The 19,604-nt window shown below is 32.6% G+C and overlaps 1 protein-coding gene across 2 annotated transcripts in view; it reads right to left on the bottom strand.

The window, feature by feature from the left end:
- LOC133171732 (twisted gastrulation protein homolog 1-A-like) overlaps positions 1-19,604 on the bottom strand; it is a 403,867-nt gene that overhangs the window by 8,948 nt on the left and 375,315 nt on the right. Inside the window, exons 1-3 of one of the 2 annotated variants that reach the window (XM_061306525.1) lie at positions 7,903-8,039; positions 6,413-6,635; positions 5,059-5,259 (exon numbers count right to left, since the gene is read on the bottom strand). In XM_061306525.1, coding sequence (XP_061162509.1) covers positions 5,059-5,259; positions 6,413-6,629 — 418 coding nt within the window. In that variant the 5' untranslated portion in view covers positions 6,630-6,635; positions 7,903-8,039. Of the gene's footprint in view, positions 1-5,058; positions 5,260-6,412; positions 6,639-7,902; positions 8,040-19,604 lie in introns of those variants that run through there. The other variant, XM_061306526.1, reaches the window with a different exon arrangement.

Below are 19,604 nucleotides of genomic sequence, written 5' to 3'. Positions count from 1 at the left end.
AATCTGCAATTTATGATATTTTCTGAATACAAGTGGATTTATAAGCCATGAATAATGCATATTCATCAGATATTGAAAGTTTTATGATTTAGCTATCTGACATTTTCAAGAATACACATAAATGCTTTAATACCAATTAATTAATGTTTTTTTTTAAATAACTGTTGAAACTTTTTAAATTTTTGTGAAATTGTCAGTAGAGTTTGAAAAATGGTAAGAAAAAAAAGAGAGAAATTTTAGTGAATGGTCATAAATGGATGCTATTAAAATTAGCAGACAGATTTTTCTTCTCTATGATTAATTGATAATGAAATATATGTAAATTCAAGCATAACAAGTGAGCCCTATCAAATGAACGTCAGACTGAGAAATCAAGAGGGACAAATAAAACTGACAATAAAAGTAATGAAAAAATAACAAACCGTGTCTCCCTACACAAGAAAGACACCACAAACCCATGATAAATATCTAGGACCCACCAAACTACAGCCTTCATATATTTTGTTTATCTGGGAACAAATTAGCTATGTATGATTCATCTGTCAATCCCTTAGTGGACGGAACAATTCATTCAGACTTTTTACATTGTATCATATTTATCTTTAACCACAAAGACAACTTGATAAAAATGTTTCTCTATTTTAGGCTGACTGAACCATATGGAGGTACTTTTGTATTTATCTAGAGTTAAAACAGGTCTTTGTTAATGACATAATATGAGTAAAATGAAGAAAATTATATATATATGTGACAATTCTATATGTACTGTACCCCCTTCCAAAAATAATAATAACAATAAATTTAATTTATAAGTCAAATCAACATCACATGGTTATCAAATTGAGGAAACAACATTCTACAAGTATAAAAAAAAAACTGATATGCTCAAAAAAATTCTTGACTTGGAAAAAAGGCCATCTCCAAAGTGCGATATGATGGAAAATTATATAAATCCTTTGGGAAAATAATTGGCATGAAGTTGGTGGGCAAAAAAGTAATTGTACCCCTTTCCATTTTGAAAATTCCTGACTGCCCTTGATGACAATATACTGATAATTTGGGGGGGGGGGGGGGGGGGAACTTTTCATCTTTTTTGTGGGAGGAGTGGGTAAATATGTCCAACCAGCAACAGTCGTCCTAAAGTGTGTATTAATTGGAACAATTTTTTATGAGTTCTATCACCACAACTGAATGTTTCCTGGTCTTCTGCTTTGACAGGGGGATCAGATTGAGATGTACATTGAGCAGTGTTGGATTTGTAAAGGAAGTGTCACTCCTTAACCTTTGTGGACCACGACAACATGCTCTACCTTGTAATTTATCGTGCCGTGTGGTTTAATTTGACAGGTACATATAGTTTCAATAAAAAAAAAGGATAAACTTTAGTTGAATCACACTTTTGAAAAATGCTTGTATATATATCTCTTCTGCATTCTGACTCATTGGTTCCAAAATTTATCACATTTGTAAGGAATGCATGAATAACCAGTAGATATTTTTATTGTTATTTTGGTTTGCCTAAAACATGTAAAACTTTCATTTATTTTTGTTTATGCCGAAAAATATTCAAACATACGGCAACTCCAACATAGACCATTTGTTCTAATTTAAAAACCATGGAAAAAGTGCCAGTCAACTGTCAGATATTTGTACTATTCATGCAACACTAAACTGAATAATAAAATACACCCAATGTTTTAAAAAATCTCCATTTATTCCCCCCCCCCCCCTAGCAGCTTCAAGGAGCACTATGGCTTTCATAGGTGTTATAAAGTAGTTCCTTATAATTAATGGGTGAGTGGGAAAACATTAAAAGAACTGTGATGACCTTTAAATAATTTGTTTGTCACTGGTAGCTTTTAACTCATCTAGAATGTCTCCATAATTTGTCTCTCCTAAGATATCGTTTTCCGAGTTTGACATGCCTTTCAGTGCTACTGATATTGTTTGAAATTGTGCAGATCACGACACTGTGCCTTGCGATAAGTATTAGAGATAAGAAATTAGTTAAAAGCCCGCATTCATTGTGCTCGCTTCCAAACCCCAAAACCACAGCTGTCTTTTTGTCACTCAGATCTGTCAAAAGTCTCAATTTTTTTTTTCGGTTTTAACTTTTGTGTTTTTCCATTTCCTACTTTGTGCCCACAAGTATGCTTACAATTAAAGAATTACATAAATGCATTATTAATCTATAAGTGCATTTAAAAGTGCACCTACTGTCAACATATTTCAAAGCCTTAATTAAATCTTTATACACTGTTTACATAATTATGACAAAGGGAATTCAAAAAATCACACCAGTGTTTGTTTTTCATGATATCTGAGAACTTGGACTATAATTTTCTACACTGTCTTTGAACTAATGAGGATAAAATACAATAGCCTGGAAACCTACACATTCAATTGACAATATAAATACAAAAAAAGAAATCAAAATATAAAATTTGCCTATATTTCTGAACTTCACAAAAACTCCATTAAATTTCTGATATCAGATTTGACTTTTTGCCTGTGGTGAGGAAATGATATTTCAACCGCTACCCATCCCCTCATTTACACCTTCAAAAGAAACGGTATTTGGGAGTGCGACAACGAGTATCCAAAAATAATAGTTCATTCTACATAACGATGAATAGCTGAAAGACCATTGGGCCAGTCACTTATAAACTGCAGCATATCTGGCGACGCAAGGACTTCCAGTGTGTCGCAAAAAGGACAATATTGTTGCATTTACAAAGGCGTTGCACCAATCAACTTAGGATGTGCTACCATTGGGTGATATCTGCTATTCCCAATATAACAGTGGGTTTTTATAATTATACAAATTTAAATAATTTGTCTGGTATAAAATCTTTCCTTGACAATGCAACATGAAATTATATTCTATTTAAGTCATTTAATAGAACCATGAATTTGCACTTTAAGTATATGCTAAACGACATTCAGTTTTGTATGTGGTAAACTATTTGGAAAGAATTCTTTCATACTACTTCATGCTTGAAAGAGGTGAAATGATCCAATTATGTGTAAACAGCCTAAGTTTCCTTTCTTTAATTCAATAAAATGAATTATTACTTTTCACAGGTGTTTAACACAAGGTAGATATGTCCATGACAGTCATTTAATATTTTATTCTGTCAAGTATTGTGTAAGTTGTGATATATGGAATTTTTTATTGTAAGTAAACCATAAGTTAAATGTGTCAAAAGACTGGAGAAATGTATACGAACATGTAGGGTGAATTCACCATGCATCGGACACATACCTTGCTTCGGACAACTTTAAGCAATAAACTTTCATTGAACCCGAGTCTCCTCCTGTTTTTACTTGTTTCTGTCTTAAAGGGGAAGATTTAAACTTTTTAATGATGCCGATTTTTATTTTCATGTTGTGATAAAAATACCACAAGAATGGCCTTGAAGTTACGTCATATTTTGCATCATCAAAGGGGAGTAACCAGAATTTTACCATTTTGCAATTTTTAGAGTTGTCGTTCTTTTAAATAGACGTCAACGGAACGGGTCGGACCTAGGTAAAATTTATCAATAATTGATTATTTTAGAGAAATTTTTCAAAACTTTTACTTCAATGTTTGAATAATATATTTTACAGTTGTTTTTTTGTAGTATATTTATTTCACGGTACATCGGACACAAATTAACCATGCATCGGACACTTTCCGATGCATGGGTAATCACTTCCATTTTCATATAAAACCCAAATGACAGCTGTTTTTTACGGAAATAAAAAATAGAAACTCTAAATATTCAGTGAAAATACAAATTATCGATATATGACGACTAGAAGTGGACTCAATTTATTTCTTTAAACTAGATGATGATAACCCACGAGACAAAGGCGCGAGTTGCCATATTACTAGTACTGTAAAGCCTTTCTAAGGCGATGTGATGCAACTAAAATCTCTTCACATTTGTGGATCGAAAAAGTCATTCAAATTTAATTAGAAGTTTAATTTTTAAATAAAAGATAAAAATGTTTCGATATCACTCATTTTAAAGCACGGAGATCAAGGTATGATATTTTTTTGGTTTAAATATCGTATGTCCGATGCATGGTGAATATTGTCCGATCCATGGTGAATTCTTACTTATTCCGAAAAAATCGGTTTTTAATGATATTTTCTCAATAAATAGGGCGCGGTTGTGTCAAAAATTTATATTTTAACCACATACTACATATTAAGTTCCATTTTGATAATATTCGGTCGGTAGCGATATCGCTAGAACTTGTTGAAGTGCGAGGGTGTCCGATGCATGGTGAATTCACCCTAAATGAGATGAAAATCAAAGAGATATGGACAATTGTTTATTTCCAACGTAAGATTGGCTGTCACTGTTCAAATTTTATCACGTAATGATAAATATTGAGAGAAGTCGATATTAGTTTATATCCTTATTTACATCCAGTCAGTCAAAAAATTTAGTTTTGATGATAAATATTTTTAGTTCTTAACGTTGCAGCTATTTATCAACTTGTGATTCTAAAGCTAACTTCTGCAAGGGATTAATTCATTTTCCATGATTTATTAATCATGACACTATAATTAACTTTCTTAAAATACGATCCATTGGATAATAAATTACTGAGATCTCCTTGAAATTACAAAAGACTCTGACATCAGATGTTACTTTCAACACTTAAAAAAGTGATTACATGATCATTATTTTTTGAGTTAACTTATCCAAATATGCATCTAATTTTGCCTTTTATCTCCACTTAACCAAAAAATGTCACTGCATTCATTGCACGTTCAAATGCATAAAAATAAATTTCTTAAAATACTCTGAACCATCACCAACTTTATCTATCATCCATCTAAAAAATCAAGCCACTGTCAATCTGTCAAAGCAACTGATTCTACGATAAATCTCCACTAAAATACACAACCACCTCCTTGAAACTCCTCTGCTTCACATTTCACGGATACCTGGGTATGCAAACCTTCGACAAGATATTGGACCAAGATTCTTTGAGCTTTGTTTATAAATCACCCTTATCTTACATTTTGAGAGATTGCCATTATTTGGCACACCATACCTCTGGAGAGATCAAGAATTCCATGATTAGGTTTATACAACAGGGCACCAAAGTGCACAGGATGAGAAAACGTAGTCCATCTTTTCTCTATGTCAGGTTGCTCTGTTAACACATTAAAAAGTTCTGGTATAGGGTCATTTAGATCTTCTATTGTGCTGCCATCTTGTAAATCATCATCAGGATCGGGTTTTGGACATAAACCTGTAATTTGTACAAAATAATGAAGAATATAAGGTACAAACAATTGCAATACATATAAGTATTTCATTTTTTCAAACATTCAGGGCTTTCAAAAAGATTGGTACTTTTACAAAATAGAATGTACCTTGTGGAAGTGATTTTAAATTAAAATATTTAACTGAACTTTTCTCAATTAAATATTTCACTGAATATTTTGGCCAGTACAATCACAATTTCAGGTACTGGTAGATTTTGAAAGGCCTGAACATTGCTTAAAAACTGGGTCGAGAGTTCATTTAAGCCATATTCTGTGTATAAGATATGACATACAGAAATATTCCAAGTGACATGAAAGACCACAGGCCACAATGTACCACAAACTAAGCAATAACATCTTGACATTGTGAAAGTATTTTCATGTACATTATTCATACAATTATTTCTTACCATTCTTTAAGGAACCTAACCTGTACATGACATTTATACATGTACTTTAATATTTACAAAGGTGTATAAACTGCAACAGCTTTAAATCATATCAATTCTGGCAACTGAATGTGTGACGCTGGTTATGTAATATAAATAAGATCAAAGACAATAATATGTCAATTTTCCTTGAAAGAATGCTTTCATGTGCAGAACAATGTATCTGGATATTTAATCTGGTTACATACAGTAATAATTCCCCTAAACACAATTCCTTTGTTCTATAATGCATGAAGCACGTGTGATCCTATATATCATGCATATGGACAATTCATCATTTAAGGCACCTCAGTTCAGTTTTCTGCAATTTTCTTCTGCAGACAAGACACATCTATTTTTCCTTCAAAAAATAAGAATTCACATGCAATTTGTATTCACCCAGATAGATTCCCAGTTGACTATACAAGATGAATCCTTCAGTGTTAAAGGTCTATTGTCCTTGACAATTGACCTTCACCTTGAATGATGCATTGACTTTGACCTTCAGATTCAACAAGAATGAACTCTCATTCTTGTTTACTTCCAAGTTTGGTAAAGATCAATTTTGTTGACAAAACAGAAGAGACATAAAAATGAGCAAAATTGATAGGTCCAATAGCCTTTTATATCTTGCATGCATATTAGTGCTGAAAATGGAATTTATGAAACAGTAATTCAAAATATTAAAGTAAATAGATATGATACTAACCAACACAGGAACAACACTCGGTGTACAACTTGGACAAGCACAACTGACAGTCTTTACAACACGTACAGTTCTTCAAACTGGTCATATCGCAGTCACATGATTTAATTAATAAACACTTGCTAACGATACTAACACAAACACCCTCGTCACAACACAGGACCAAAGTAGCACAAAAAACTAGCACTAAGGCACAGGCCAAGAAAAGTTTGTTCCTCATTGTGATCTGAAATAAAAAGACATAAAAATTATTCAGTCTATATAAATTTCATGCAGTGAGATTGTACCTTAAAAATTCATACTTTTGTAACTAAGTCTGACAAGAACACAAAAGTTACTTGAATTTATGAATTTCAAAGATCACTGTCCTTTTGTAAAAATTATTTAAACTTTTAATTTTAATGTATGTAAATGTATAAGATCGCCTTAATTTATCTTCAATTAAATAAGTTCTTATTCCTACTTAAGGACATACACAACGTAGTTTGAACTTTATTGAATTTTTCCATGGAGTTGAAGAGTTCCAATACTTGAAGGAACTGTGTGCTACATTTTAATGTCTATATATGCTGTTGTACACTTCTTCTAAAACAAGTTTGGATAAACAAAACATCTAGAATATATGTTTAGTAATTTTTGTATATTTTTCTTTGAATTATACAAGAATTTTCATCAATTGATATCTTTTCAAAACCCCTGGTAATACATGCTGATTTTTTGTCTATGAACATCTGATGGCATTTTAATCTTAAATTAAGAAGATCTTGAAAAATTATCAGTAGGTAAGGTACGTTGCGTATGTCCTTAATATTAATATATTGAACGGAAATTATATTGATCAATCATTATTGTATTCTATAGACTCAGCCCTTTACATTAGCATGTAAACTTAATTGGAAAGAGATTACCATCTAAATTAAAAAATTATTTGCCAAGGAAATTATACAAATATAATATTATTGGCAATATTGACAGATTACTGAAATTTGTTTGTCATGTATAAATTAATCGTGTTAATTATTAATCTAATTAATGAACTTTAATAATATGTAAATCAAATGAATTTGATTAAAATTTGTATTTAAACTTGTCACAGATTTTCCATTTTATAAAGTAAAAGCACGCAATCTAAATGCACTATGCTGGTGCATGCTTTACTGTTTGTAAACAACATGAACAATGTACCACAGAAGGTACACATCAATGTATGATGTAAATTTTAAAAATAAAATTATGTAATAGATTTACTGTTCACATAAAATATCAATTACACAGCCCTTGATGGCATGACTCAAAACAGCACACCCTAAACATGCTAAAACTCCTCTTTGTATCAAATCAAGACACCGATATATTTACTATCAAAAAGTTTTTTTTCTTTACACACGTTAGCTTTAGCTATGCGTTTATTTCTTTAACTTCGTGCTCATTATAATTATAACTAGTATTTACGATGTCAAAATAATGTGAATTATGAAGCCATAATTACATACCTGTGGTGTTAAAAATCTACATCACACTTGCGTGTAAAACATATCCCTCCCCGAAGCTCCACTAACAACAAATGGAGCACCTGTATCTTTCCACTTCCGATAGGCGCACGCAGTTACCTCCCCGAGAACGTTATTTAAAAGACTTTCCCACCTGTGGCTTGTGAGCGAGAATCTATATTACTCCTCTTATCAGTTTTGTCATTACTTGTTCTAATCCTTGTTCATTGTCAGCGGAGAGATTTTTTAATAGATTATATCTGAACGTCTGACAAAACAGCGGAAGGAATTAAAACGACTAAGTAATTAAGATTTTTTTTACATAGATAAATTAACACGACTTGCTAGACACGTTTATTACAAAAATCAGCTGATGAATAAGAGCTCCATCGAATCACCCTCAAAAGGCAGTACAATGTTCATGTGAAACTTTCTAAAGATAATAAGAGGCCCATGGGGCACAACGCTCACATGAGTCACCTTAGCCCAATCTTCAGTTTTTTAATAAGTAATTTTCACTCTAAATCTTTATTTCCAAACCAAGCCTCAAGGAATTATGACAAAGCAGAACTTAAATCTACACACCATGCATTAGAATGCTTCTGAAATCAATATGTCTAATGTATGCATTAAATTATATAATTTTTTTTCCTCTCCAATAACCCATCAAGGTCTATATTTTTGGAGAGAACAAAATGAATGTTTGTATATTATGACTACTCATGGCCTTGCTTTTTTGAGAAGACTTTTTAAACATTTCAAAACATGCATGGTATTTGGGGGGGGGGGGGTGTCTCATGTAAAACATTGATCCTCTTTTGTAGTCCCAACCTACCCCTGGGGGCAAAGATTTGAACAAACTTGAATCTACACTTTCTGAAGATTCTTGTTATATTAATATGAGCAACCACGAGCCTGCTTTTCTTGAGAAGAAGATTTTAAAGGGTTTTTTTTTCGTATGTATTCCTATGAAACACTTTGATCTCCTAATGCTATTGTTGCAACATCCTATCCCCGGCGGAGGCCACAATTTGTACAAACTTAAGCTTGAATTTACACTGTGTCAAGAAGCTTTCGCGTAAATTTCTTTTTTTCTGACCCATTGGTTCTTGAGAAAAAGATTTTCAAAACACCCCCTTAGTTTTGCCTTCTTTTTTTTTAAATTACTTCCCCTTCCATGAGGGCGTGGGCCTTTATTTTAACAAATTTCAAATCCCCGGGCCGTTAACCAAGGCTGCTTTGTAGCAAGTTTGGTTGAAATTGTTCCGGAAGTTTTAGAGAGTTAGAGAAGAAGTCGAAAATGTAAAAAATTAACAGAAAGACGGACGATCGATGGACAATCTTCGCAGGCCCGTAGCAACGGTTCAAAAAAAAAAATTCATATTATGGAATTCCATATACGACAGCCAACAGCTTACTGCCAACTGCTCACTGCCAACTGCCACCGGGTCAAAATTCAACCTTACAACACTGCTTATAGATGATATTGCCTATTTTGATATCTTAATATTTTTAATTAATATCGCAAGAAAAAGAACTGCGGACGCTAGTATTGTTCTGCTGTTTTCAAAATTTAACATATCTGAATGATTTTTTAAATATTCATATAGATATTTATGTGAATTTTCATAAAACATAACTTATTTGGGAAAGCAAAGAGAGTAAAGTCTATAATTTTGATAAACTAGTGTTTATCACAATACAAATCAAAGGAACACAGATATTTACCCCCCCCCCCCCTTGTGAAACAATTCCTTTTCACAGGTATAATGAATTGTGATTACACAAATTCATATAGCAAAGGTTTTGTTGTTTCACCGGGAAAGGGGGGGGGGGTATGTTTACAGACTAAAACCAGCCAAAATAGTTACATGTATTTTATTACCAATTTCAAATGAGAAAAATAAAAAAAAATGTTCTTGGTCTGATACAATGTATGTTGAATTCTACATAAGTTAAACAAATGGAGAGATATAAGGGTTATTTATCCATTTCCATGGGTATTTGAAAATCTGGTCATGTTTTAAAGCCTGATTTCAGTTGATAAAATTTTCTAACCCCCTCCCCCTTATGAAATGATTAAAGGGTTATTTATCTATTACGAAAGCCTATAAGGAACAATCTATGGGCAAAAAAAATTTTAAAAGGCGTTATAACGCCTTTCAATAAGGCGTAATAGCGCGAAAAAGGGGTAATAACGCGAAAAAGGTGTTATTACGCATTTCTAAAAGGCGTTATTACGCATTTCCAGAAGGCGTTATTACGCCTTAACAAAAGGCTTTATTACGCCTTTGCAAAAGGCGTTATTACGCCTTTTATTTTTAATACATGACTAACTTAGCCCAACCCGGGGGCTGAAATCTTACCCTTGGGACATGGATTTCACAATTAAATATACGGCTTATTTCTCAAAAAAATAATTTAAACAGATTGTAATTTGATTTCCAGGAAAAAAAGATTTTTAAATGCGTGATATACTTTCAATGTTAAACCAACTTAGTCATTCTCTATTGCCAGACACCTCTACCAAGGGTCACGGATTTCACAAAATTGGTTGAAGGCTATTTGCTCATTATACCCATGCAAATAGCCAAGAGGAGGGAAATATTTTCCAATTTGACATGAATTTTAATACATGGCTAGCAAAGTCCCAAGCTGCATCTGCCTACATCCTGGATTTTCACAAGTAGAGTGTTGACTTCTCTTAACATGCGTGCAAACAGCTGTCTGCATGCGAGATATGCAGGAATATAGAAAATACTTTAAACAAATATTGTATAAATAAAGATGGCTTTGATTCAATTATTCATATATTTATTAATAACATAAAATAACGCCTTTTCATTTTTGGGTATAACGCCTTTTCAAATAGGCCCGTAGTACGAGTGCAAGTGAGGGGGGGGGGTCGGGGGGGGGGGGGTCGGGCTCCCCCTCCTCACTTTTTGGGAGAATAGTCTTTCCATAGATTAAATATAAAAAATCATATATTGGCTGCTAAGTCCCTGAACATTTTGATGCAATATGGTCAAACTATGGCAAATTATTGCATTTAAAAAAAGTTTTACCGAAAAGTAAGAAAAAGATCCCTTTGCCTTTTATTTTTAATACATGACTAACTTAGCCCAACCCGGGGGCTGAAATCTTATCCTTGGGACATAAATTTCACAATTGAATATAGGGCTAATATCTCAAGAAATAATTTAAACATATTTTAATTAGATTTCCCGGTAAAAATTTAAATGTGTAATATTTTTTCAATGTTCAACCAACTTATTTCTTCTCTGATGCCAGACACCTCTACCAAAGGTCATGGATTTCACAAAGGGGGAATTTCGATAAGGCCGCTCAGCGGCCCACTTTTTTTCATAAAAATAAATTTCAATTTATTTTTTTAAAACTAGTTCAGAATTTAAGATAAATATGTTAACTTTTGTTATTTATATTCCAAAAGTTAATATGAGATGAATTCACACCGTAGCTGATACATAATTACATGTACCCTCAGATCCGTTAACATTAGGCTTATGGGAAAATATAAGAGGGTGGCATTTATAAATCGATGTTTAGAATATGAAGTGCAAGAGGGACACTCACCTAAATTTGTTCAGTAATTAGATATACTCTGCACACTAATTTCTTGAAATATGATGAGTGTCGCTTGTGCACTTCATATCCAAAATTTGAAAATTGCGTAAAATTTGCATATCTAAAATTAGATGCTCCTGGTTTCTTGATCTGACTCTGTGTTAAAATGCTTAGCCAAAAGTAGCATATTTTTTTTTAATTAAATAAGATTCTCGATTATATACAAAGTAGAAAACATTATCGTATCCTAACTTCCTTTCGATACTTTTTTGTCGCCAACGTATAACGTTAACGTCACATTTTTAGCTCACCTCCTCGAAGTTGGGGGAGCTTTTGTAATATTGTCGACATCGGTGTTCCAGGTAAGAGTTTTTGAAGCATTTTTTTTTTCCAAGTATATGTATGCCCTATATTAATCAGAGTCACCTGAATTAATGTGTTTCCTTGTCACCAGTCAGGTTTCAGATGCTGGATTTTAGCCAAAGAATGTCTAGGTAAATGTTTAAAAAGCAGGTTTAAGTTTTTGGAGCGGAGCAACTGTCAGCACTTGCTGACAAGACTTGCTTCATGATGCATCTACGAATGCACACTACTAGACTTGCTTCAGATGCTGGATATGACCTACATTTATGAGTGAGTGAGCAGGTTAAAGATTTTGAAGCGGGTCTCATACTTATGTAACTATAAGCCCTATCGTGACCAAACTTGCACTGATGATGTATCTAGAATTGCACACTACCAGGCATGGTTCAGATGCTGGATTTTTGTTACATTTTCCGACTGACTGAACTGAACAAAAAATAAATTTTAGAGCAAGTCTATGGAACGCCATAGCTGCCTGAAGGTCATTTTCATTTTATATGAGGTGGTATAACCTTTATGTGAAGTGGTTAAGTCATTATATATAGTGGTAAAATCATTATATTCAATGAAAACTTTATTACATGTATATGCAGTGGTTTTATCTTTATATACAGTGATAAAATCATTATATACAGTGATAAAATCATGATATTCATTAATAACTTTATTATATGCAGTGGTTTTATCATTATATTCAGTGGCAATGTCATTATATGTAGTGGTTAAATAATGTAATGAAGTGATAATATCGATATATTATGTTGTAAAATCATTATATGCAGTGGTTTTTCCATTATATACATTACTGAAATCTTTCTGTGATGTGATAAATTCAATATATACAGTACAAACATAATTTGTGTGATAAAGCAATCATTACATTGTATGAAACCCGCTGCATGTGGAGTGCCAAGTTAATTTCATTCAGTGCGACACCTTTACATGAAGTGAAAAATCTATTATGTGCAGTTCTAACATCATTATATTATATAGTAAAATTATTATATATATTCTTAAAATCATACTTTGCAGTGGTAACATCTTTATATGAGGTTGTTAATTAATTATATGATGTTGTTAATTTGTTATATGATGTGGTCAATTCTTTATATGCATTAGTCGTTTCATGTTATGCAGTGGTAACTTCTTTATCATCATCTAAACTGGTCCTCTTGCAAAAACATTTTTAAAAAATGCGCGGAGTTCCAGTTTAAAGAGTGTTTGAAAATAGGAAACCCGGGCCGTGGCAAATTAAAAGCCGGGACTATTCGATTTTTCAAATTTCTGATTTAAAATTTTCAGACTCTTTTTTTAAGGCTAATGTGTTTTCGCTGTAAAAATTGTATTTAAATACTTGGTATTTTAGATTTTCTTGACGACTTTTGGTTTCAAGTAAAACTGGTAGGCAGTTTCAATTTTCTGATTTAATATTTTATCTATTGTGCTATAAGTACTTAGTATTTTAGATTTTTTATTTTTTTATTTTTTTATTTTTGGCGATTGTTGATTTCCATGTTGGTAAAATGGGTAGACTGGGTTGGCGATATTTTATGTGTGTGTGTGTGTGTGTGTTTTTTTTTGTTTTTTTTTTTTTTGACATATTTGATAAAAATCTAATAAACTTAAAAATTATTCCGATGTTAAACACTGTATTTTAACTAAAAAAAACTATTTATTTTTGATAGTTATTTCTTTATTTGAAAATGCTATTTTTATGCAAAATACACATTTTCATTAAAAAAAAGGATTATTAAACCAGATCCGATCATCCGGGAAGAACCTGGTGCAAAACACCATAAATCATTTCTAATTTCATAATATGCAAATGTGCACTGCATGGTACATGTATCTATATGCTAGTAGATGGAAGGAAACTGGATTACGTTAAATATGTCATTTATTTGATACTTTTCTCGGGGGGGGGGGATGTTAAATTACTAATATCAACTATTTATAAGACTGTTTCTAAGACTTCAGAAAACCTTAAATCACATTGAAATGCTTAAAATAAAAATTGCTGCATGAAAACATTTCATTTTCAAGTTTCATCTTTGCCGTCGCCAACGTGGCACGGTGATCAGAGTGTCTGCTCTAAGAGACGCGGAATAAGGAGTCAATCCTTACGTCACGGATTCGATTCCGACAGTGGGACGTTGAGACCGGTCCTTCGTAAGAGACCGCATAAAGCCATAAACCGAGGTCCCGTGCCACAGTAGGTGTTGGAACGAAAAAAATCCCTCACTGCTCAATGGCCGTAAGTGCCAAGTATAGGACAAAATTTGCAGCTCTCCACTGGCAAATTGTGGCGTCTCCATATGAGTGAAAAATTCTCGAGAGGGACGTTAAACAGCAAACAAACAACCAAATTAAAATCATTTTAGCCTTTTTGAATAAAATGATAAAATTAAGAGTTATCCTTCAAGGCTGAGGATCGGATATCCTTAAACCAAGCAACTTACGCGTGATTAAAGTTTGACACAAGGCTTTGCATTAATAGTCCTATAATTACATGTATATGTGATAATACTTTAATTAATTTATATTTTTTAGGAATGACTCTAATTCTTGGCCAAATTATTCGAGTATAACCTGGTTTGGGTCAGTTTACGCTTTATAATCCGCGAAGCGGATTATAAAACAGCGTAAACTGACCCAAACCAGGTTATACTCGAATAATTTGGCCAAGAATTAGAGTCATTCCTTATGATTTAATTTTAAAATCATTAAATAACTATGGGTGTATAATTTCGTTGCTTTTTCTTAGTTCAAATTTGCCGCTCAATAATACGACCGTAGTTACGGAAGTAACGGAAGTGATGGGAAGCAAGGGGAGGTAAAAACTGATACATAGGCCTAGCAGCCTTGTTGTTTGTTTACATGTGGTAAGATCGAATTATTGTTTGAAGTTAAAGGTACATTTATTAAATCTGGAATTTTCCATGAACTCCGAGGACTGGAAATGAGAGGATTGTATGGATACAGATGATTCAGCTGGTTGTCGGGGGGGGGGGGGGGGTGTGGGGTGTCCCCATACCAAACCAGGTTATACAAAAATAATTTGTGTTCCTTTTTGGATATTAACCAATCAGAGGCTAGAATACAAACAAAATTAAATTATTATCAAATGACATGAAGATAATGAACAAGTATTACGGATTTTTTATGTTTGACTTCCGGGAGATCAAATCCGATTTTAATGAACCATTGGCGTCGGAAGGAAATTGATAGTGGGGTGGCTAATTGAAATAGAAAAAAAAATCAAACCTGAAAAAAAACTTGACAAGCAAAAAAAAAAAAAAAGGAAAATTGTTCTTTCTCCAAACCCGAAAATCCTATTTCGGGGGTGTGGGTGGGTGGGTGGATGGGGGGGGGGGGGGGGTTGGTCGAACATCTTTCAGTACCAAATTCTTTTAAACACTACCAATTACCCTTCTTTTACTACAATGAATCGTGCCTGTAGAAAGTGGGGAGGGGGGGGGGGCTAGACCTACGCCCGAATTTTCAATGCCTATATTATGTCTACCTTTGTAAAAAAAAAAAGGGGGGGGCAATAGCCCCTCCCCGGTTCCGACGCCTATGTGAACCGGTTTTTCTTAAACGTGTCATTTCACTCAAAAAATGCCTTTCAAAGAATGAATAATTTTTAACATCAGAATAATTTAAAAGTTTATTAGCTTTCTGTCAAATATGGCAAAAAAAAAAAAATAAATAAATAAAAAATAAAAAAAAAAATTTAAAAAAAAAACAACAAAAAACAACAAACAACAAACAAACAAAACACGTAAAATGTCTACTTGATTGCCTACCCGATTTACCAACCTCACGGGGGATTCAGAGAGGGCCTATGGGACCCGCCCCCCCTCCCCCCTTGTGTCCAAAATATACATAAGATTTAATAAATCAATTGTTTTTTGGTTTGACTGTGGACTACCTACCCCGACCAAAAACTTGTCGGTCCCCCCTTTTCAAGATTCCTGGATCCACCACTGAACTTGGAAATCAACAATCGCCAAGAAAATCTAAATTACTAAGTATTTTAAAATTAAATGCAATTTTTACAGCGAATACACATTAACCTACATTTTTTGTATAAAAATGAGTCTTAGAATTTCAGCACAGTTGATAAAATCAGGAATCAGAAATTAGAAAAATCTCGAATAGCCCCGGCTTCTAATTTGCCACGGCCCGGGTTTCCTATTTTCAAACACTCTTTAAACTGGAACTCCGCGCATTTTTTTAAATAAAAGGACCAGTTTAGATGATGATAAAGAAGTTACCACTGCATAACATGAAACGACTAATGCATATAAAGAATTGACCACATCATATAACAAATTAACAACATCATATAATTAATTAACAACCTCATATAAAGATGTTACCACTGCAAAGTATGATTTTAAGAATATATATAATATTTTTACTATATAATATAATGATGTTAGTACTGCACATAATAGATTTTTCACTTCATGTAAAGGTGTCGCACTGAATGAAATTAACTTGGCACTACACATGCAGCGGGTTTCATACAATGTAATGATTGCTTTATCACACAAATTATGTTTGTACTGTATATATTGAATTTATCACATCACAGAAAGATGTATATAATGGAAAAACCACTGCATATAATGATTTTACAACATAATATATCGATATTATCACTTCATTACATTATTTAACCACTACATATAATGACATTGCCACTGAATATAATGATAAAACCACTGCATACAATAAAGTTATCAATGAAAATAATGATTTTATCACTGTATATAATGATAAAACCACTGCTTATAATAAAGTTTTCAATGAATATAATGATTTTATCACTGTATATAATGATAAAACCACTGCATATAATAAAGTTTTCATTGAATATAATGATTTTACCACTATATATAATGACTTCACCACTTCACATAAAGGTTATCCCACCTCATATAATATGAAAATGACCTTCAGGCAGCTATGGCGTTCCATACAAGTCCATTCCTTAACGTTATTTATCATGCACAGTTATATTTTAGACTTTCTTGTCAATAGAAATCCACGCTCCAACATGCTTGCGAAGCGCCCATATATTTCCGTGTGGTTGATATAGGGAACGTGGATTGTTTTAAGTCTGGATGTCTTGGCGCATTTGTCTGCCTGATTAGGGATTAAACACACATCTTTGGCGTTTACACATGTATTTCGAACTGCGCTCTGGTCTAGCAAATCATATATAATGAATTCTAAAACTCTCTAAATGAGAAGTAACTAGAGTTGGTGAAGCAACTTAAGTATATCTATAGAGAGTTGGGAAGCGAGGGGAAATTAGTCCTGGCTGGGATTCTCTCGGTTATGCTGAAAACATAATGCAGATCTATGTGGGCAAATACTTCTAAGTTTCATAATGAAAAAGAATCACTCAATGTTTTATAGATTTTTCCATCATTTGACTATTCATATATTACGTATCATGATAAAATATTTTTGACTGTAATTAATATTATTCATATTATCAAATACATTGCAATATACTGAAGCCGGTAGGTGCTAGGTAAAAAAATATATATTATCTGGCGGGCACCAGATAAGTTTCCATTGAAATATCTGGCGGCTGGCACATAAAATTGTAGTGTTTTTGCCAATCAAGTTGTGGCACCCAATGATGTACCTCAATGCACTTGATTGACAGAGGTACACAGACCAGGTATTTTTGAAGGCGGTGCTTAAAATCTCTGCCTTTAACGACATCTACAACTTCTGTTTTTAGTCAAATCTGGGAGTTTCATGTCCTATTACCAGAGATCAAATCTACACTTTATACAAAAAATTCACTTCATAAGGTCTTCACCTCATAACTTTAAATTTATGTTTTATTAGATTACATGTCTACACCGCTAGAAACTTATTTGTCGGCTTTTAGTTATTTATGTGGCGGTCGCCAGATAAGTTTCTGGTCGCCGTCATTATTTTGTGGTGGCCGCAGAAAAACTATTTGGCAGCCGCCAGATATATTTTTCTAGCGGCCGCCGAATAATTATGTGGCGGCCGCCAGAAAAATATTTTTCTTACCTTGCATCTACAATGTACCGGCTTACGTAGCAATATGATGCTTTTAAATAAACTTTTTATTTATGTATGTATATAAAGTTGCATTTATATTTTAATCTTTTTACTTCAAAACATTTTATTTAATTTCAATTTTATGATATTAAGGTATATTTTTATAAAACATGTAGTTATATAACCTCATTGATGAAAATGTATTGCATATACCTGTACATGTATATGACGTTTTTACGTTTACTTTTCTCATGTCTACATATCTGTTCATTTGCATTTTTCGTATGGGAAAATGTTAAATATTGATTATAAAGTTTATGTATAAACTGTCGATTAATTATGATGTTAGAACTTTCTATATATGTTTACGATTTATAAGTTAAATTCATCCTCTTTTAAAGAAAAGTAACATTTAACACACCAGAAAAATATCGTACCTTAAAAAACATTCGCATAAGATAAATACCATTTTCCATTAAAAAAATTGTTGAAATTGGTTAATTTATGTCTTTATTCATATTTATTCTATTTCATTTACGATTCTGACGGTTAAAAAAAATCCAATTTCCCCCTATAAAAATGTCTACTCCAAAAATATACGAAAGGGGGTGTACTTAAATTTTCAATTATCACGTGAACGGAAAATGCGTAACTTAAATTATTTTCATATTTTTAAGAAGATAAGGAGTTTTTCTACAAAATATCAAAATTTCATAAAATTTCGTAAGGGGCGGAAAAACGGCCTTATCGAAACTCCCCCTTTGGTTGAAGGCTAATTGCTCATTAGTTTGCCTGCTTTTTTTCAAGAGGAGAGAAAAAATATTTTCCAATTTGACATGAATTTTTAATACATGGCCAGCAAAACCCCAAGCTGCATCTGCCTATATCCTGCATTTTCACATGAAGAGTGTTGACTTCTCTTAAAGTTTGCTTGTCAATTTTTTGGGAGCCCCCCCCCCCCCTTCAAAAGCACGGGCCTGTCAAAGGAATAATAATGGCTATTCAGAAGGCATCATTAATAACGCCTTTTCAAAAGACAGGCGTAATAACGCCTTTTTGAAAGGTGTTATAATATGCCTTTTGATTTTTTTTTCTCTCCATAGATTGATCCTTATAGGCTTGCGTTCGTATGAGGTATGAAGCTCTGATTATCTTTTATATCAGATCATACGCAGTAATATGAAGAAATTTTAACACAAAAAATAGGAAGAGTAATAATTTATTATCACAAAATAAAATTAAAAATATGTAAAATATATGAAAATAAAATTTAGTGTCATACCTACTAAATTTATATTAGAAAACCTAATAAAGCGCTGCATCCTACCTCAGAATATCACGATGTTATATATATATGTGGTTGTAAGAAAACAATACGTCTTTTACCAAGAGTTAACTTTTTATAATTTTTTTTTCACTGGAAAATAAAAATGTAAAAACTAATAAAATTTCTACATTAGCTACTTGATACTTTTGTGATAAAACATTTTTAAAATTTTCCTTAAAAGATAGAACGTATCAAATTTGTAAGGGTTTTAAAACTGGATTTAAAGGTCAAGTATAATATTTTTTTGAAAATCCAAAATTATTCATGATTATCATCCATTGGAACAATATGAATAACATTATATAGTCTGTTTAATTTTTTGCCACCAATTACATCACTAATCGTCGTTTAAATTTACCTGTGTGACAAGTGG

The sequence above is a fragment of the Saccostrea echinata genome, unplaced genomic scaffold (genome assembly GCF_033153115.1).
Source record: "Saccostrea echinata isolate AGI-Se365-2 ecotype Australia unplaced genomic scaffold, CSIRO_AGI_Sech_v1 ptg000054l, whole genome shotgun sequence".
Classification (NCBI taxonomy): Eukaryota; Metazoa; Mollusca; class Bivalvia; order Ostreida; family Ostreidae; genus Saccostrea; species Saccostrea echinata.
The sequence above is the reverse complement of the archived record's forward strand: the minus strand, read 5'-3'. Positions and strand labels throughout refer to the sequence as shown.